Source organism: Panthera uncia, chromosome E1, assembly GCF_023721935.1.
Source record: "Panthera uncia isolate 11264 chromosome E1, Puncia_PCG_1.0, whole genome shotgun sequence".
Lineage (NCBI taxonomy): Eukaryota > Metazoa > Chordata > Mammalia > Carnivora > Felidae > Panthera > Panthera uncia.
Genome location: NC_064814.1, coordinates 49,169,935 through 49,190,025, shown reverse-complemented (window position 1 = coordinate 49,190,025; position 20,091 = coordinate 49,169,935). Strand labels below are relative to the sequence as shown.

General features: G+C 45.4%; 1 protein-coding gene across 11 annotated transcripts in view; it reads right to left on the bottom strand.

Annotated features, from left to right (window-relative positions):
• Positions 1–20,091, bottom strand: part of SPECC1 (sperm antigen with calponin homology and coiled-coil domains 1) — a 282,425-nt gene that overhangs the window by 41,927 nt on the left and 220,407 nt on the right. For all 11 annotated transcript variants that reach the window (XM_049638057.1, XM_049638054.1, XM_049638051.1 and 8 more), the window contains one exon: positions 18,127–18,229. In XM_049638057.1, the coding sequence (XP_049494014.1) occupies positions 18,127–18,229 (103 nt within the window). The remainder of the gene's footprint in view (positions 1–18,126; positions 18,230–20,091) is intronic.

Sequence of the window (20,091 nt, the reverse complement as noted above, 5' to 3'; positions counted from 1 at the left end):
CCTAGTAAAACAAACACAAGCTTCAAAAGAAAAAAGATTTAAATGTTTAAAAACGATGATCTGGAGTTCCCTGTGACAGATAAAGGTTAATATTTTAATGTATAAAGAGCTCTGAGGGGCGCCTGGGTGGCTCGGTCAGTTAAGCATCCGACTTCAGCTCAGATCATGATCTCGGGGTTCGTGAGTTTGAGCCCGGGGTTCACCTCTGTCAGTGTAGAGCCCGGTTTGGATCCTCGATCCCCACCCCCCCTCTCAAAAATGAGTAAACATTTTCTAAAAAATGGTTAAGATGGTAAATCTTATGTGTATTTTACACAGTTAAAGGTTTTAACAGTTGAAATGATGCAAAAAAAAATACAATGCACAAATGAAACATTTGAGAGATTTTAGGACATTATATTAAGAAGTCCCTCAGTAACCTGTGAAACAAAGAGACGGAAGAAAGGTGAAAAGAGATATGATAACTAGGAGACCAGGCTAGGAGGAATACCAGGAGAAGAAAGTAGAAAAGGAAGAAAATTACCACAAAAAATAATTCAGGAAAATAAGAACATGAATTATCTTATTGAAAGGGTACAAGGAGTACTCAGCATGGTGGAAAAAAAGAAAGACCCACATCGAGGCATATCACCCTGAAATGTTTGAAAGCTGAGGACAACCAGAAGTTCTACAAGCTTCTGGAGTTCATGGATCACTTTGTTCATAGATCCTGTTTCTGACTTCCTGTAGTTCTTGACCGTGGTCCCCCGTGAGCATCCTGAGCACATTTAAGACCGTTCGTTTCAAGTCTTCATCCGGGAGGTCCAGTGTCTGGGCCTCCTCAGGGACAGTTCCCACTTTTTTTTTTTTCCCTTATGAGTGGGCCAAAACTTTGTTTCTCGGCATACCTGTAACTTCTTTGTTGAAAACTGGCATTTTGGGTATTCCAATGGGATGACTCTAGAAGCCAGTCTCTCTTCCCTCCACAGGGTTTACTGTTAGTCTGCGCTGGTGTTTGTTTGGTGACTCTTCTGAACTAATTTTGGAAAGTCTGGGTTCTTTGTCAAGGGTGGCCACCGAAGTCTCTGCTTTGCTAGTTTAGTGACTGGCTAACGATGCGACAGATTTCATTCCTGGCCTGGGAGAAAACCTCTCGCAGCCTTTGCAGCCTGGCTCGGTGACGGACACTCTTTCAGAGGCTCACAACTCTGCCTTTGCCTTCCCTTCCTGTTTGCGTGGAGCCTGGGGTCGGAGCTTTGGGACTCGTCGGGTCTTTTCTGGGTCCTTCTAGATTCTGGGGAATGCGTGAGTACTTTTCACTGCCCTCTTCCCCCACGTACCTCCCTTCCCCTACTCTCTTCTCAGGCTTTTCCGTCTGTCTTCACTGGTCCCAACCGCTCCCGGTTACTCAGGAGGCAGCAGCTAATACCTGATCTTTTAAATGCTCTTGGAAAATGCTGCCTGGGAAGCCACCTCTGCCCGGGGGAAGCTCCTGTGCAGGCAAAACAAAGGCAAACCCTGGAGCTCATCCTTTAGGGAACCATCAGACAGGGCCAAACACCACTGGCAGTTCCTGGAAGACGGGAAGACGCTGGCCACCATATGCAAGGCTACTGCGGAGCCACAAGGCAGAGGGTGGTAACAGGAAGTTAAAAGGGCACAGAGCTCTCTTACAGAGTCTCTGTAGTTTTTCCCCCCCCGCTTTCATTAGGCGATCCCTTGGCTGTTACAAGTTTTTGACTACATCCCAGGGTTATGAAAAGGCTGGTTCTGACGGGGTTTTTTTGCCACCTGATTTATTGCATTTGTAGAGGGAGGGAGTCTTGGATTTCCTTACCTCCCCGTTTTCACTGATGTCCTCGTGGTACTATTTCTAAGGATGGGTGACAGGACAGACATTATGGACTGCTTTGATCGACAATCTTCTAAACCCTGTGTAGGAGCCAGAAAGCTGAAACGTGCCTTTCTCTCTCTTTCTTTTTCTTTCTTCCTTTCTTTCTTTTAATGTTTTATTTATTTTTCAGACAGAGAGACAGAGCATGAGTGGGGAGGGGCAGAAAGAGAGGGAGACACAGAATCCGAAGCAGGCTCCAGGCTCCGAGCTGTCAGCACAGAGCCAGATGCGGGGCTCGAACTCACGAACTGTGAGATCATGACCTGAGCTGAAGTTGGACGCTTAACCAACTGAGCCACCCAGGTGCCCCTGAAAAGTGTATTTCCAAGACACTCCTGCAGCCAGTGTTCCGGACGTGATTTAGGTTCTGACAATCCCAGGCGCTTGCACGAAATGGACCTGTAAGTGAGTCACATGGGGAAGGAGGCGAGGTCGGGGCACCCAGTTCACTTTCCCAGACTATAGGAGAGGTGGCTTGATCCTGGAGTGAATAAGTCAGGGAACAGATTCCTGATTCTACACCTTCCTGATGATGAATGCAGTCTCCTTGGCAGGCCAGATCTGACGTGGAGACTTCGGGAGTTATCCCTAGAATTCCAGCCTAGCGTACGTTTCTTTAAAACTCCTAAGACTTCTGTGAGCTGTCTACCCTTACCGAATACATTTTTCTGTTTAAAATAGCTGGAGTGGGGCACCTGGGTGGCTCAGTCGGTTAAGCATCTGACTTCGGCCCAGGTCACGATCTCACAGTTGGGGAGTTCGAAGCCCCGCTTCGGGCTCTGTGCTGACAGCTCAGAGCCTGGAGCCTGCTTCGGATTCTGTGTCTCCTTCTCTCTCTGCTCCTTCCCTGCTCATACTGTCTCTCTCTCAAAAATAAATAAACATTAAAAAGTCGAAAAACAAATAAAGCACCTGGAATGGATTCAGATGGAAATTCAGATCGATAATGTGGCAAGGAACTTTAAGGTCTATCAACAGGACACTAGATAAAGTATTGCTTATGCATATAAAGAAAATCCATGCAGGTGCTACAAGTAATAAAATAGCTGTATATGTGCTAACAGAAGGATGACCACAACATATAAACTGGAAGCACTCATCACATATCAACGTATGATTCTATTTTTTATAAAGTTTCAATACATGTATTTGTATATTCAAGGCAGTGGTTCTCAACCAGAGACGATCCTTCCCCTCCCTCCCCTGGTGGGGGACATTTGTCAATACCTGGTGACCTTTTTGATTGTCTCAGCCGGGAGAGTACAATGGCATCTAGTGGGTAGAGACCAAGGATACAGCTAAAATCCTACAATGCACAGGACAGCCCCCACAACAAAGAATTATCTGGCCTAAAATATCAAAAGTACCAAGGCTGAGAAACCTCGATTTAAAGAAAAATATCAACCTGTTATTAAAAATGATACTTTTAAAAGAGCAGAGTTGAACAACAGGGTAGGAATTACGTCACTGTTTATACACAATATAACATTTAATTCCCCCCCCCAAGAATTAGCATTCGTTTTTTTTAATTGAAAAGATACATGTAAGGAATAAACCAAATAACACCATTTATTTCTAATAATAAAAGGAATAAATGCTTAGTGCAAATATTCAGAAAATACCCAAGTAAAAGAGATCAGTTATGATTCTTTTGTACGATCCTTTGTATGATCAGGTATAATCCTTTTGATCCTTAAGCAACAAAGTCCAACCGGAACTAATTTAAGAAAAGCGGAAATCTGTTCTAAGGATTTTAAGGTTTCACAGAAACTAAGGATATCTGAAAGGATGCCACTGAGCCTTGACAGGCACCTGGAATCAGGAGCCTGGAAGGTGCCACATCTCTGTTCTACTACCTGGCATTCTCCCCATGCATTTATTAAATTCTGTCTCTACAAGGCTTCCTCCACTTCTTTCCTGGTCAGTGTGGCTGTGGGAGGGGTCTCCAAGACCACCTCCAGGTCAGGTTCAGTGACTGGCAGGGGGACTCAGAGCAATCAGGATGTAGCCACATTCCGAGGCCATTCACAGATTTACTACCATGCATGGATTTATTGCCACGGAAGGATACAAAGCGAAATCAGCAAAGGTAAAAGCCACGTGAGGCGAAGTCTGGAGGAAACGAGGTGCCAGCTTTCAAGAGTCCTCTTCCGGTGGAGTCACAGGACATGCTTAACTCCCCCCGCAATGACTTGTGACAACACACAGGAGGTGCTGTCCACCAAGGAGGCTCACTGGAGACTCAGGGTTTTCACTGGGGGCTGGTCACATGGGCGCCCTCTGCCTAGCACACAACAACAACTCCAGACTCCCCGCAGGAAGGCAGGTGCTGGGCAGAAACCACAGTGGTTTCTGAGCCTCTCTTATCAGTTCTGGGAACGGTGAGAAGTCTCCCAAAATCCAAGTTACCAGACGCAAATTAAGGGCCAACCTCGTAAGCAGCCTTTGCAGGCACAGCCACGGCAGGCCTGTTACATTGGCTCTTCTCTGCACAGAGGTAAAAACATGGCGGCTGACGACATGGAGTTCGTAGAGTAATCTTCCTCTTAGTTCTATTCCAAACTCCTGGGGACAGGCTGACTGGCCTAGGTTAGGTTGGGTGCCCTCCCTTGGACCAGTCAGCAGTGATCACGGCTGCTTCTCTGTTATCCCTGTCAATGAAGGTGGAACAAGTCCCTCCCCATCTGCTGTGCGAACAATCTCACGGTATCTGTACAACACCCTTTAGGGTTTTGCTCAGAAAACAGTTTTTATTACTTAAGATTTCCTATATCTGCATGCACACACAAATGAGAGTAGAAAGGGGAGCTTCCAGCCATGCTGGCTCATGAGATAAAACCCCGGGAAATATGGATTGCTGGGAGTTGAATGTATGTCCACCACAACCTGGGAAATAAAGCCTTTCATCTTCATTATTCACACAGGTTCTACTGTTGCCTCAGGTTGTAAGACAATGCCTGATGCCCTTTAAAACGTCCTCACAAATCACCATGTCTCATAAACAGCTGCATAAGCAGAGACACTGGGTGAAAAAAGGCCGTCAAAAGAGTAGAGGCCAATAATGACATTCGTCTTCCATGGAGAATCTATCTTTATAATGAAGTCAGGAAAAGAACCACTTTGATGACAATAAATAAATCAAAGCATTGTAACGTTCTTTGAATTGCGCATGTAGCCCTCAAGAGACCTATCTCAAAAAAGAAAACAACAAACAGAGCTCCAAATGGCCTGATTATTTCACAGGCTGCTTGCTATTGGATAAGCATATGTTAGCGCTTGTCTGTGGGAACTCAGAGACAGAAAAACAGAAGTTGCCGGCAATGTGGGTGTTCTCTCCAGATGTAAAATGAGATTTGTTTTAGACAACACAGAGATTGCTTTTTTCTCCAACAGAGAAAAACATATAGCTCCTAGCTCATGGGTTAAAAACAGGTTCAAAGATATCTGTGCCTTCACGATCCCACAGCTATATCCCTCACTAGCTGAACTCTCGTGATACAAATTTCGAAACTGCACAGATTCAGATTAAGTTCTCAAGTAAGTCTCTCGTTATCTAACATTTGCTTCTTGCCATCTGAAATGCAAGAACCAAACACGTGTTCAATAACAGAAGATACTTGTGTACCTCTGTCGCTAAGGAAGGGGTTAGCCAACTTCTGTAAAGGGCCAGATAATAAATAATTTTGATTACTATGTCATACAGCCAAAAGGGCTCTACTGTAACTACTCAACTCTGCAGTTTAGCACAAAAGGGGTTATGGGCAATATGTAAATGAATGGCTGTGACTGTGTTCCAATAAAACTTTACTTATAAAAACATGTGGTGGTGGGGCGCCTGGGTGGCTCAGTCGGTTAAGCGCCCGACTTCGGCTCAGGTCATGATCTCCCGGTTCGTGAGTTCAAGCCCCGCGTCGGGCTCTGTGCTGATGGCTCAGAGCCTGGAGCCTGTTTCCGATTCTGTGTCTCCCTCTCTCTCTGACCCTCCCCCGTTCATGCTGTCTCTCTCTGTCTCAAAAATAAATAAACGTTAAAAAAAAAACAAAAAAAAAAAACCCCAACATGTGGTGGGCTAGATTTGGCCCCTCGGTCGTTGTTGACATCACACCAATCTGAGTTTGAAGCTTAAATCTGGTATTACAGGATCAGACCTACATTATTACTACCTCAAATGGCAAAAGCTCTGATGATACAAAATGTTCACTTTACTTTTTTAAAATTAATTTATTTGTTTGGTGGGGGGCAGAGAGAGAAGAGAGAGAGAGAAGCCTAAGCATGGTTCATGGGTTTGAGCCCACGTCAGGCTCTGTGCTGACAGTGCAGACAGAGCCTGCTTGGGATTCTCTCTCTCTCTCTCTCTCTCTCTCTCTCTCTCTCTGTCCCTTCCCCTCTCTCTCGCTCTCTCTCAAAATAAAATAAACTTAAAAAAAAAAAAAGATGTGCAGTGTTTTGTTTTCTTCATTGACTTGTTAACTGTCACATGGTTTTGAAATGACACGGGAGAGATGTGAATGGAACCAACCCTACCCTACGGGCCCCTCTCAGCTCAGCTCATTTTTTTATGCTGTAATTCCTCAGGTGTTCTTCCACTTAAAAATTTTTCTCAGAAAGGATCTGGTTTAATTATATATAAATAATAAATATAATATAATAAATATAATAAAACCATATGGCCTTTTCCCTCAGACTTTCACCCCCAAATTATATACGTTTGATACAAAGAATATATTGGATATATATATACATACATATATACTTTCACCCCCAAATTATATACGTTTGACACAAAGAATATATTGGATATATATATACACACACATATATATATATAAAGAATAAAGTGAATATCTGAGTCCCACCTCCCATATAAAAACTAGAGTATGAATACCTTGCATCCCTGTGTTTTACTGTATTGTTTTATTTTAATTTTTAATATACAAGGTAGTACTTGGATATGTTTTTTTAAATATATTTTTTCAATATTTATTTTTGAAGGAGAGAGAGACAGAGCATGAGTAGGGGAGGGGCAGAGAGAGGAGACACAGAATTGGAAGCAGGTTCCAGGCTCTGAGCTGTCAGCACAGAGCCCCACGCGGGGCTCAAACTCATGAGCCATGAGATCATGACCTGAGCCAAAGTCAGACGCTTAACCAACTGAGCCACCCAGGCACCCACGGTAGTTTTTTGTTTGTTTGTTTGTTTGAATGTTTATCTTTGAGAGAGATGGAGAGACAGCATGAACAGGGGAGGGGCAGAGAGAGAGAGGGAGACACAGAATCTGAAGTAGACTCCAGGTTCTGAGCTGTCAGCACAGAGCCCAACATGGGGCTCGAACTCATGAACTGCGAGCTCATGACTTGAGCCAAAGTCAGATGCTCAACCGACCGAGCCACCCAGGCGCCCGCCACGGGTAGGTTTTTTAAAGTTATATTTGATCAGATCTAAAATTTAAATTCCAGTTTCCTATGTATGCTTACCTATTCCTTACCAATCATCTCCCTGATGCCCCACTTAAGCTTTTCTTATTGCCACTTAAAAAATAAATAATAGGGGCGCCTGGGTGGCGCAGTCGGTTGGGCGTCCGACTTCAGCTCAGGTCACGATCTCGCGGTCCGTGAGTTCAAGCCCCGCGTCGGGCTCTGGGCTGATGGCTCAGAGCCTGGAGCCTGCTTCCGATTCTGTGTCTCCCTCTCTCTCTGCCCCTCCCCCGTTCATGCTCTGTCTCTGTCTCAAAAATAAATAAACGTTAAAAAAAATTAAAAAAAAAATAATAGCTTTATTGAGATGTAATTCGCATACCATAAAGTTACCTTTTTGAAAATGTCCAATTCAGTAGCTTTTAGTATATTCACGAGGTTGTATAAGAACCACTACTATCTAATTCTGGAACATTTTCACCAGTCCCAGAAGGCAGCCTATGCCTAGTCACTCCCGATTCCCATCCCCGCAACCCTGGCAGCCACTAATCTGCTTTCTGACTCTATGAATTTGCCTACTCTGGACATTTCATATACACAGAATCATATGAGGGTTTTTGGTTTTTTTTTTTTTTTTTTTTTTGCATCTGGCTTCTTTCTTTAAAAAGATACAATCTTAAAAATAAATCTTTGTTAAAAATTTACATGCTCTTAAAAAAAAATTTACATGCTCATTGTAGAAAATGAAACACTACGGGAAAGCATGAATAAATTTTAGTATTTAGCCAGAGATACTCACTGTTAACATTTATATAACATTTGTATAAATTTCTTTTGATAGAATTGGAATCATACCAGACAGACTTTTAGAATCTGATTTTTTACTTAATGTAGCATGCATATTTTTTCCAGTGCCTTTAAATATATTGCCCAAAGCATGATTTTAAAGGATTTATAATATTCCATTGTACACACATACTATAATCTATTTAATTGATTCATCTCGTCAGAAATTTGTATCACCTCCAGTTGTTTCAAAATTATTTTTTTTAAAGTTTATTTATATATTATAAGAGAGAGAGAGCACAAGTGGGGGAGGAACAGAGAGAGAGGGAGAGGGACAGAATCCCAAGCAGGCTCTACACTGTCAGTGCAGAGCCCAACACGGGGCTCGAACTCACAAACCATGAGATCATGACCTGAGCCGAAATCCAGAGTTGGACGCTTAACTAACTGAGCCACCCAGGCATCCTTTATAATGATTTTAAATAAATAAAACTATAATAAACTTGTTTTAAATTATATTTTCACAGGCACCCACAATCACTTCCTTGCAAGAAATACCTAGAAACATAATTTCTGTGTTAAAGGGCATACTGATTTTGAGATTCCTGATACACATTGCTACATTTCCCTCCCAAAAGGCACCATTCATCTACCCTCCCACCAGTGGTAGAGCTTATCACTTAAAAAAAGTCTTCCAATATGATAAGCCAAGAAATGGCATCTCCTTTAATTTGTATTTCTTTGATTGTAAGTGAGACTGAACAACACTTACTTTAAAACATTTTTAAGATAGGGGTGCCTGGGTGGCTCAGTCGGTTGAGCATCTGACTTTGGCTCAGGTCATGAGCTCGCGGTTCATGAGTTCGAGCCCCACATCGGGCTCTGTGCTGACAGCTCAGAGCCTGGAGCCTGCTTCAGATTCTGTGTCTCCCTCTCTCTCTACCCCTCCCCACTTGCACTCTGTGTGTCTCTCAAAAATGAATTAAAAAAAAATTTTTTTTAATTAAAAAAAATTTAAGATAATTTTTGGCTATTTGTAACTATTATGCCTGTTAGTGATTGATTGATTGATTGATTGATTTATTAACTAACTTACAGGGAGTTCATGATATTGAGCTCAAGGACCTGCATGCAGCATTGAAGGCTGTCAGAGCCTGTGATACGGAGAAGGTATTCAAAACTCTGGGAAGACGAGATCATCATTGTAATTCCCTCGGGGACCAGGGAGGAATGCAAGGGAACACCCAGGGCAAAGGTGTGTATGACTTGAGGTGTGACCACTGCTCCCCGGGGCACGGCAAAGGCCAAGCTACCATCCCCTCTTTTTGGGCCTAAACTCCCGTCCCCGTCCAGAGCCCCACTTCCGTTTGAAATGAACCCGTGACCCGCTCTCCAGGCTGGCCCCGACCCACGCTGTACCTTGCCCACCACCATACCCAGCCTCGCACGGGCCTGCCTTCTGCCCCCACCCCTGTGCTAACTGTTCCCCCTGCCTGAGATTCCTTCTGCGTCGTCTCCACAGGGCTGGCTCTTCCTGTCATTCTGGCCTGAAGGTACGCTCCCCTCCTCAGACAGGCCTTCCGAATCTGGAGTGCCCCGTCACCCCGCACTGTCCCGCTCCACACAACCCTTGTGCCCTCCAGCCCTGGCCCTTCTCTTCGCTGTCGGTCCCGCTTTGCTGTCTGTCTAGACCTGGCCGCTGAACGCAGTAGCCAGCAGGTGCTTGGTATACAGTTGCTGAGAATATGCATACAGGAATCAAGGAGTTTGGTGACCCCCACGCCTCCCAACCTTGGACTAAAACTAGTCTGATCATCCCTTGATCGATACTGACCTGGCTGTCTCAGGTCATAGCTGGAAGTGTCCCCACAATGCTCTCCTAGAAACTGCCTCAGATCAAAACTGCTGGGAGCCCCCTCCCTCCCCCTGAGCTGCTGGCCTCAACCCGATGCCACATGACTCCTGAGGTGACAGCAGTATCCAGGGCTTAACTACCCCTGCCCCTGCAGCCACAACCAGGTCCCAGGTGGTGCTCTGTGTCTCACCCCCTGGCCTCAGTGCTTGTGAAGTGACATGAGAAGCCCCTCAAACTTTGCTCATTCTGGGTTAGAAAAGATAGAATGTGAATCACAATGTTATGTAATGGGATGATTTGGGGAAAAAACACTCTTCCTTTTTTTTTTTTTTTTTTAATAAAGTTTATTTATTTTGAGAGAGAGAGCATCTCAAGCAGGCTCAGCACTGTGAGCACGGAGGCCATGGTGGGGCTTGAACTCATGAACTGTGAGATCATGACCTGAGCCGAAATCAAAAGTCGAGCACTTAACCGACTGAGCCACCCAGGCGCCCCAGGGGAAAAACAGTCTTGTCGACAACTTAATTTTCTTATTAAATTATGTTACTTAAATGGTCTTAGTAAAGATAAGGAAGAGGTGGTCCAAAGATATTTATACACCAGTGACTACAGACGCATTGTGAAGAAAAACACTAGTCTGCAAAGGGCAAAGGTCTTATTTGAGTTTAAACCCATGGAGTTTCTGTTACTGTCAGAAAAGTTATTTTCTTCAGTTTCCTGAGGAGTGAGGAGCTCCCGGGGTTATTCAACTATTCATCAGAAGTTTCTGGTTTAATCTCTCTGGAATCAAGCCTTTAACTATGAAGCATACTCTGGCAACAAAGCTTATGAAAGAGTTTACAGGAAATAGCATTTACTTACCAACCTATAGAATATGTTATCAGAAAATGGATGTTCACTGAAGCAGTAAATGAATTCAAGAGACTTGAGATAAATAACCCATTGTTCTCTCTCTCTCTCCCTCTTTACCTATTTGTGGGGTAGATTCATCTGGTTTGTCAGAAAGCTCTGGAATCATTAGGTCTATCCTTGTAGGGTTTGAAACAGCAGGGCCCCTGGCAAGTCCAAATCTAACTATGAAAGCTGTTGTCCATGGTGTCTGTGGGCCAGCTGGGACTTTCTAGCACTAAGGCGGTTGGAGCGCTGAGGCCCTACCAATACCCAGAGAACACCGTGAGGGGGGACGCCCTGAAGTCAACCAGCTGGGTGCTGGAGCGTCCTTTGTCATTTCTCTCTCTGTCCTGAAGCCCTAAGACCTCAGCTCGGCTAAGGATGGTCACTGCCATCCCTTCACTGAGGGACCTGGCCTGTGACGCACTCTTGATACGTGTGTGGAATTCAGCCGTAAATCTCTGCAAAGTCCTCGTCCCTCCCAAGAAGCGTGACTAGGCACAGCCACCCCCATCTCTGCAAGTGGTGCCCTGGCTGTGTTCGCAGGGCCCTGCCATGCCCTGGCCAGTGTGGCCAACACTGGCGATTCAGCCAAGGTCCCGGGGCAAATTTAAAAGGATGCGTTCTGCCAACACCCTAGGTCAACTCAATCGGCTTGGGAAGGCCGGTTCTGTCCCAGGGCCTCCAAGGAGGAGCCCAGCTGCCACTGTGATGTCCAAAGCAGCGAACCCAGCTGGGCTCACCAGGACTTCTGACCCACAACGTGGTGAGCTAATAGCTAAATCTACAGTAATTCACAGAAACAGAAAACTGAGAGCAGAGTGGCTGGAGTCAGGAGGTAACAGAATTCCAAAGTTTCTTCCTTAGGGTCAGATTACTTACTGTTCCTAGATGGTAAACCAGTGACATCTTTTCTTCTTCCAGCCATTGGCGTTATGTTCTTGTTGTTCACATCCACCGTGTCCCTGTTGTTTTTTTTTTTTTTTTAATGTCTATTTATTTATTTTGAGAGAGAGAGAGAGACAGTGCACACACGCAAAGTGTGAGCGGGAGAGGGCCAGGGGGAGAAAGAGAATCCCAAGCAGTCTCTGCACTATTAATTAGCACAGAGCCCAACGTGGGGCTCGATCCCACAAACCACAAGAACATGACGTGAGCTGAAATCAAGAGTGAATGCTTACCAGACCGAGTCACCCAGGCGCCCCCCGTGTTTCTAATTTTTTTACAACGCACAGGCTTTTGGCAAGTTGAGATCCAGAACCGTAAAGGGTTTTTTCATAGGCAGAGATGTGACTTTTCGATCCAAGGCTCTCGAGGCAGCCTGTGCCTCAGAACCACCCGAGGCCCGGGCCCCTGCTCGTGAGACTGTCATTCTGGAGATCTAGGGTCAGGCCCCGGCACAGATATTTCATAAAAGCTCCTCCGTGATTTAATGTGCAGTCAGCATTGAAACCAGGACTGGGCAGCAAAATTCTAAGACACCCTTATGATCTCTACTCCCCGGAGTTTCTCCTGTGATCACGCTATGTCACGGAGCAAAAGGATTTGACAGATGTAATTAAGCTTGCTATCGAACTGGCCCTAAAACAGGGAGATTCTCTGAGTGGGCCTAACCTCATCACCTGAGGTTTTACTAAAACATTTTTTTTAATGTTTTATTTATTTTTGAGAGTGAGAGTACGAGCGGAGGAGGGACAGAGAGAGAGGGGAACAGAAGATCTGAAGCGGGCCCTGCACTGGCAGCAGCAAGCCCGACGCGGGGCTCGGACTCACGAAATGTGAGATCATGACCTGAGCCAACGTCGGATGTTCAGCCAACTAAGCCTCCTGCGCGCCCCACCTGAGGTTTATTTACAGTAGAATTTTCCCCGCTGGAGACAGAAGTCAGAGATACAAAGTGGGAACAGGAGTGGGACGGGATGGCCACTGGGGCCCGAGGATGGAGGCGGCAACGTGGAAAGAATCTGGGCGGCCTCCACTTGCTGGTGTGACCCTGGGCTGATAGCCAGCAAGGAAATGGGGCCCTCAATGGGGCCCTCAATCAAACACAGGGTACCGTCACCAACCTGAAAGACACGAGGGGTGAATTCTTCCCCAGAGCCTCCAAGGAGAACATCGCTCAACTGACACCTAGATTTCAAGTGACGTGGGACTGGACTTCTGACTTACATGAACTATGAGCTCCTAGGCAGGTGTTTTAAGTCCCTGAGTCTGTGATAATTTGTCACATAGCAAAAGAAAATGACACCGGAGACTTTCAAAGCAATAAAAATAATTGGCCGTTTCCAGCCAAACTATTTTCAAATTATATTTCCCGTAGGAGTGAACTTGAATATTTTACATATTTCTTGCTACTGTAACAGTACTCTAATGTTTTAATTTGACACTCGGAATCTGAGGCCTTTAAAACCTTAAAACAGCCTGTTAAAACATGCTACAAGTTATGGATTCTAGCTTTTTTTCTTTTAATGCTTATTTATTTTTCAGAGAGAGAAAAAGAGAGAGAGACAGAACACAAGCAGGGGAGGGGCCGAGAGAGAGGGAGACAAAGAATCCAAAGCAGGCTCCAGGCTCCGAGCTGTCAGCACAGAGCCTGACGCGGGGCTTGAACCCAGGAACTGTGAGATCATGACCTGAGCTGAAGTCAGAAACTTAACTGACTGAGCCACCCAGGCGCCCCTAGCTTTTGAGAGGTAGGGAAGCTATGGGTAATCCCCTACCTGTGCCTTCAGCCAAATAGATCACCTTGGCCACATTGGCCGGGTATGGCAGGGCTCTGGGAACACAACCACGGTGCCACCTTCAGAGGCATGGGGTGGCTGTGCCTAGTCACTCTTCTTGGGAGGAACGAGGACTTTGCAGATTTACGGCTGAATTCCATACATTTTTCAGAGTGGCCAGGTCCCTCAACTAAAGAATGGCAGTGACCATCCTTAGCCGAGCTGAGGTCTGGGGGCTTCAGGACAGGGAGAGAAATGACAAAGGACACTCCAGCACAAACTGGTTGATTTCACAACTGCAAGGTGGCCCCCATGGTGTTTTCTGTGTATCGGTAGGACCTCAGCGCTCCAACGCTTTAGTGCTAGAAAGTCCCGGTCTCCATACTGCCATCACTCAGGGACCTCTCTCAGCTCCGGATGTGGCCCCTTCAACTTCAGACCCACTGATGGTGCACTGAGTCCTTGTGATGCTTCAGAAGAAACTCCTGGATTTTAAAGGGTTCATGTGTTAGGTCTACCCAGATAACCCCCCTTTTGCCCCATGTACATAGGAGATTATTTAAGGGTGAGGATCCCTGGGGGTCATTCTTAGAATTCTGCCTATCACACCCACCATCTTGTGTTCTGGCCCCTTCGGAATCCCTTCTGGTAATTACATGAGAGATGAAAATTTCCCTGTCATAACCCAAATGAGAGAATTGAAAGCAGATTTTAAAAAAGAGACGGAGGGTTCTATGTGTCAGGTCTATCCTTGGCTGGGGTTGGAGAGCGATTTGCAGGGGCTTCCTGGAAGCCTGACTTTAAACAAACAATTCCAAGGAAATCTGGGTTGAGCAGATCATCTAGAAAGGTCTCCTCTTTGCTGAGAGCCACTTAAAGCTCGGGGTGGGCCTCACTTTGGACAGAGTGCATGCTTGTGTTTTTCCACTTGACCTCAGTCCTGGGGCTACTCAAGACATCCGAAAGCTGAACCTGGGGGCTCGGCCGCAGGTCTGAGCTGCTGTTCTAACTTTTCACTGCTGTCACGCCATGTTACTTAAGTTCCAATGGACACGGTCGTTACAGCGATGATGTCCTCATTCTGACCTTCCAAGCCTAGTACCTGGGATGAGATACACCCTGATGAAAACACACAAGTCCTTGCCTTCCTCAGGCGAGGTGAGCCACTGCTCAAATGTCACCTCCCCGACCTTCATATGTCACTGGTGTCCACACACCCAGGGATCCCAATTCCCCTGCTCCGAATTTTCTCCACAGTACATAACACCTTCCAATATAGCAGGTACTGTACTTTTTTTTAAAGTTTTTTTTTTTTTTAACATTTATTCAGTTTTGAGAGAGAGGGGGAGAGAGAGAGAGAAAGAGAAGCAGAGTGCAAGTAGGGGAGAGGCAGAGGAGAGAGGGAGACACAGAATCTGACGCAGGCTACAGGCTCTGAGCTGTGAGCACAGAGCCCGATGCGGGGCTTGAACTCACTGACTGCGAGATCATGACCTGAGCCGAAGTCAGACGCCCAACCGACGGAGCCACCCAGGTGCCCCTCAGGTATTATACTTCTTAAATTTTAATTGTCACTCCTCATGTGGGTGGAAGCTCCATGAGGGCAGAGATTCTGTTTCATTCCCTGCTGATTTCCCAGCGCCTAAAATATTACGGGGCCCCAAACAGGGCCCCTCAATGAAGATTCATTGAATTAATATATGCAGAGTTTGGACATAATCTATCCGTGCTATACTTCGGTGGGCTAAACACTAAGTTCTTTTAAGTTGAAATGCACATGGCTACTGTTTTTTTTTGTTTTTTTTAAACTGAGCCATCTGAATTTTCTACAGTTTATCTTTGGCTTCCTGAGTGGGAGAAGACAAGCTTTAGAAGGCTTAAGAGGCGTCTCAGACAAACAGGTCTAGACAAAGGATATTTTGTGAGGAGTAAATAAATCAGACACATATGATTTATGCTTCCCTCTAAACTTACGGAGATTTAACAATGAATGAAAATTACTCTTCAGGCAGAATGACCTTGGGGCTTCATCAAGCGTAAAATGCTTTGAAAACTAGTTCAAGATGTACACAAGACAAAACAAAAAATCACCACAGCCGGAAATACTATTCTCATTCTTATGATGGGAAAGGTCTTATCGTATAATCCCTCCCTGCAACCTAATTATAACGGCATTAGGTGCCCAAGGACCGATTCCTTCTGGAAATCTGAATTGTCTTTTTGTATCCATCTAGCACTTCCCTCCATCCATTTCTGTGAGGTGGGGACATGACAGTGCCATCAACCGTCAGTGGCCGCGTGCGGCTCGGCCACGGCCAGGACTCTGTTCCTGGCTTTTGTCAGCTTCGGTCTTCTGTTACCATTCCTACTCCCCCTACCCTAAAGCCTCCCGGGATCACTTTCTCTCCCCTACTCCTCATGCTCTTCCATTTCCCCGGCAGTGTGGCTGACATGCCGAGGGGTGCTGTCATCGGGGTGGCTTTCCTTTATGGGGTGGTTTCAAGCCCTGGAAGGGGCCGACGCAGAGTGTGCAGAGAGCAGCTGAAAGACGAAACGATGCATGGGAAGCCAGCTTTTCCCCTGGGAGTCTCCATTACTGGTCATTAATTGGACTAATCTTTTGCTTTTGCTTTTTTGTCGGAAAATGGGGGAAAAAAGGCAACGTCAAAGACACAAAACGCTTACGTCCTTGGGTGGAGTCTGATTTGAAGACCCGTGGTTGTTGCTATTAGAAAGACAATCCCAGCCCTGCTGCTGCTTAACCATCTGGGCTGGCTCTTGGCCAAGGCCTTGTTTTCTTGCTTGTTTCTTTATTTATCCCCGCTACCCTCAAAGCTTAAGATGGGGGAGGGAGTGTTGTGGTGCTAGCATCTTCAAAATTTTTAGCAAAGTCGGGTAAAGGTATACGAAGGTGGGGCCTGAGTGGGGAGAAGGCAGGAGAAGGCTATTTTATTTTTATTTTAAAAAATTATTTATGTCATCTCTGCACCCAACGTGGGGCTCAAACTCATGATCCCATGATCAAGAGTCACAAGCTCTACCGACTGAGGCACCCAGGCACCCTGGAGATGACAATTTTAAAGAGGATGGCTATTTAATGGGAAAGGTCACACAATCCAATATGTACAAGAAAACACTGGAGAATATTTTCATGTCCTTGGAATAAAGATTTCTGCAACAAGATGCAAAAAGCACCGACCACTGGGAAAAGACTGACACACGAGACTTAATTAAAATTAAAAACTTTGTTCAACAAAAAGGTGAAAATTCAAGCCACCCGGGGAGGAGATATTTGCAATACATCTATCTGACAAAGGACGGGTATCCAGAACATATAAAGAGCTCCTGAAAGTAACAAGGGAAAGAAAGACCGTCTGATTTAAAAATGGGCGAGACACCCGAAGGGCACATCCCCAAATGGACTACCCAAATGTCCAGTCAGCATACGGAAAAGTTCTCAGCCTCACTGGCCGGCAGGGAAGTGCAAATCCCAACCACAATCAGACACTAGTACGCACTGATCCAAAGACTGGGACGACGCAGAAAAACGGGTCTCTCATCATTTGCTGGCGGGAGGTAAACAGCACAACTGCTTTAGAAATCTGTTTGGCACTCTCAACTGTGCTTGGATATATGCATCCCCGATGGCCCAATAATCCCATTTCTGGGCGTAGGCCCAGAAAGAACGAGTGCATGTGTGTTCCGAGAGACACACACAAGAACACACCCACACTATTGCAAGAGCCCCAAACTGGAAATAACGCATCTGTCCGGCGATGATAGAACGGATAAGTAAATAAGTAAATAGGGATGCCTGCTTTTCGTTGAAAGCTATGAGGAACAAAACCGAGGACAAGAGTTATCTTTGGGAGTGGTGAGGGGCTATGATTAGAAAGTCATAAGAAAGATTTTGGGGAACCGGCGATCCTCCGTTTCTGGATGTGAGTGGTGACTGCGTGGGTTTTCACCTCATAATCATCCATGAAACTATCACTTATATTCGAGGTATTTTTATCTTTACGTACGGCATTTCACAATTAACAAAGCTTACACTTTTAGATCGGGTGTCACTTCCTTGTGTAACCTTCCCAGAAAACAAATACCGTCCTGATAAACTTGAAACTTGAAGTTCGAAACTTGAAACTACATGCCAACAGCTCTTCAAGTGACAGAGAAATGCTGAAGACATTCTAAGCGGGGCGTTTGTATAAATTAGGAAAAGGTGCCTTCTTCGGGAAGACGGTGCAGCAGACGCGGTCCGTCTGGACTGAAGCAGCCTGTTGGGTGCACTGCTTGCAGAGTTTGCGTCTCCTCTGAGCAAAGAGAAAGGTGCCCCTTCCCACAGGAGATGCACACCTGGGTTGAGGTACATGGCTCGTTGGGTAGAGCACAGACTGGCTCTCAGTCCCACTCACCTCGTTGGGCACCACAGCAAACCCCACTACCTGGCGGCCCCTCCCCCAGAGAAGAGAAGGACACGAGTTCCACGCACACCGGCCCGTCCAAGCCATGTGCGTGCCCAGAACAAACCCTGGCAAAGGCCTGCCGCCCAGAGCCGGGTGGAAGCCGGTCGCCACGGTCGCTTACCGCATAGCCTTCTGTCTTCTTCTGACACCATTTCAAGAGAGCGTTGCGCTTGGAGCCGCCATATTCCCGGGCCAAGGCAGCCAGGGGGTCTCTTCTCTCCACACTAGTTAGAAAGAAGAGCACGTGGTAAAGAGAAGAGACTAATTTTTAGGACCCTCAAGTAGGCAAGAAACAAATAACTAGATTATAGAGCAGAAGTTTAGGTGTCTCCAGTGAGATGAGTCTTTATTATGTCATGCTAGTCATACGAATGATACGTCTTTATTATGTCTCACGATATGAAAGAAGAATTAAATTGTACTGCTTGGCTGTCAGAAGTCTGGAAACAGGTTGATTTTCGTTTTCGGTTGTTTTTAAATCCATCTGTTGTTCCATTCATCTAGTCCTTTAGTTATTAAGTACAGTACCGTTTTAATTAAAGACTCTAGAAAAACTATTCTACGTGTTCCAAGGCTACACCTATACCTACGTAACCTATGAAAGGTGGGCTGAAAGGCCATTTAAAACCACTAGATTGGCTGCTTATGGAGAGGTGATAGGAATGGAGATAAAAGGGGAAAATCAGTAAAAACTACTCAAAAGAGGGGCTTTGCACACTCCAAAAGTGATACTCCCCAGTTTGTGAGATACTAACTCATTTCTGAGCACCTGTTTAGCCAAAGGAAGTGATTTTACTAAATAATATAACAGCACTCTGAGAGCAAGACTTCAGGCACCCTCTTCTCAATTTTTATTTTTTTTAACTTTGTAAAGAAAAAAATTTTTTTTTAACATTTATTTATTTTTGAGAGAGATAGAGCACAAGCAGGGGAAGAACAGAGAGAGAGGGAGACACAGAATCCAAAGCAGGCTCCAGGGTCTCAGCCATCAGCACAGAGCCCGACGTGGGGCTCAAACTCATGGACCGTGAGATCATGACCTGAGCTGAAGTCAGCCACCTAACCAACTATGCCACCCAGGCACCCGTCAATTTTTAATAGACGCCTACGTTACTTTAAAAGACATTTTTTAAATGTTTATTTTTGAGAGAGAGAGAACAAGTGGGGGAGGGGCAGAAAGAGAGGGGAACAGAGGATCCAAAGTAGGCTCTGTGCCAACAGCGAAGAGCTCAGCAGTGGGCTTGAAACTCACGAACCGTGAAATCACAACCTGAGCTGAAGTTGGACACTTAACCCGCTGAGCCACCGAGGCGCCCCTTGGCACTTTTTTATACTAGCAAATAATTGGAAACAATCAGATGCACATCATCAGGAAAATTAGTGAACAGAGGTACAGTCATACAAAGGAATACTATACAGCAATAAAAGCCAATGAACTGAGATGTATGCAATGACTTGAATGCACAGCAGGAACAATTTTGAATTAAAAAAAAAAAAGAGAAAAGCACTGTATGTTCCCATTTATACAGAATTTTAAATGACAATTTAAATAATGTATTGTTTATATTGTTTGGGGGTGCAAGCGTACGTGGTGAAACTGGAAAGAGAAGCAGAGGACGACATACAAAACAGTCAGGACAGTGGTGATCTTGGGGCGGGGCAGGGAGGCGAGGCCAGCGCACAGGGGCTGACGGCAGATTTCAATGGTAATAATAATTTTCTCTTCCTTGCCCTGGAAGGTTGATATCCAGGTGCACTGTTGTTCTTTATACCTTACACGTATCTTATTATTATTGTTTTGTATCATTCTGATACTTAATGAAAATACTTTAAAATATTTTTTTTAATTTTTTTTTTTAACGTTTATTTATTTTTCAGACAGAGAGAGACACAGCATGAACGGGGGAGGGGCAAAGAGAGAGGGAGACACAGAATCTGAAGCAGGCTCCAGGCTCTGAGCCATCAGCCCAGAGCCCGACGCGGGGCTCGAACCCGCGGACCGCGAGATCGTAACCTGAGCCGAAGTCGGACGCTTAACCGACTGAGCCACCCAGGCGCCCCTTTAAAATATTTTTAAGGAGGAATG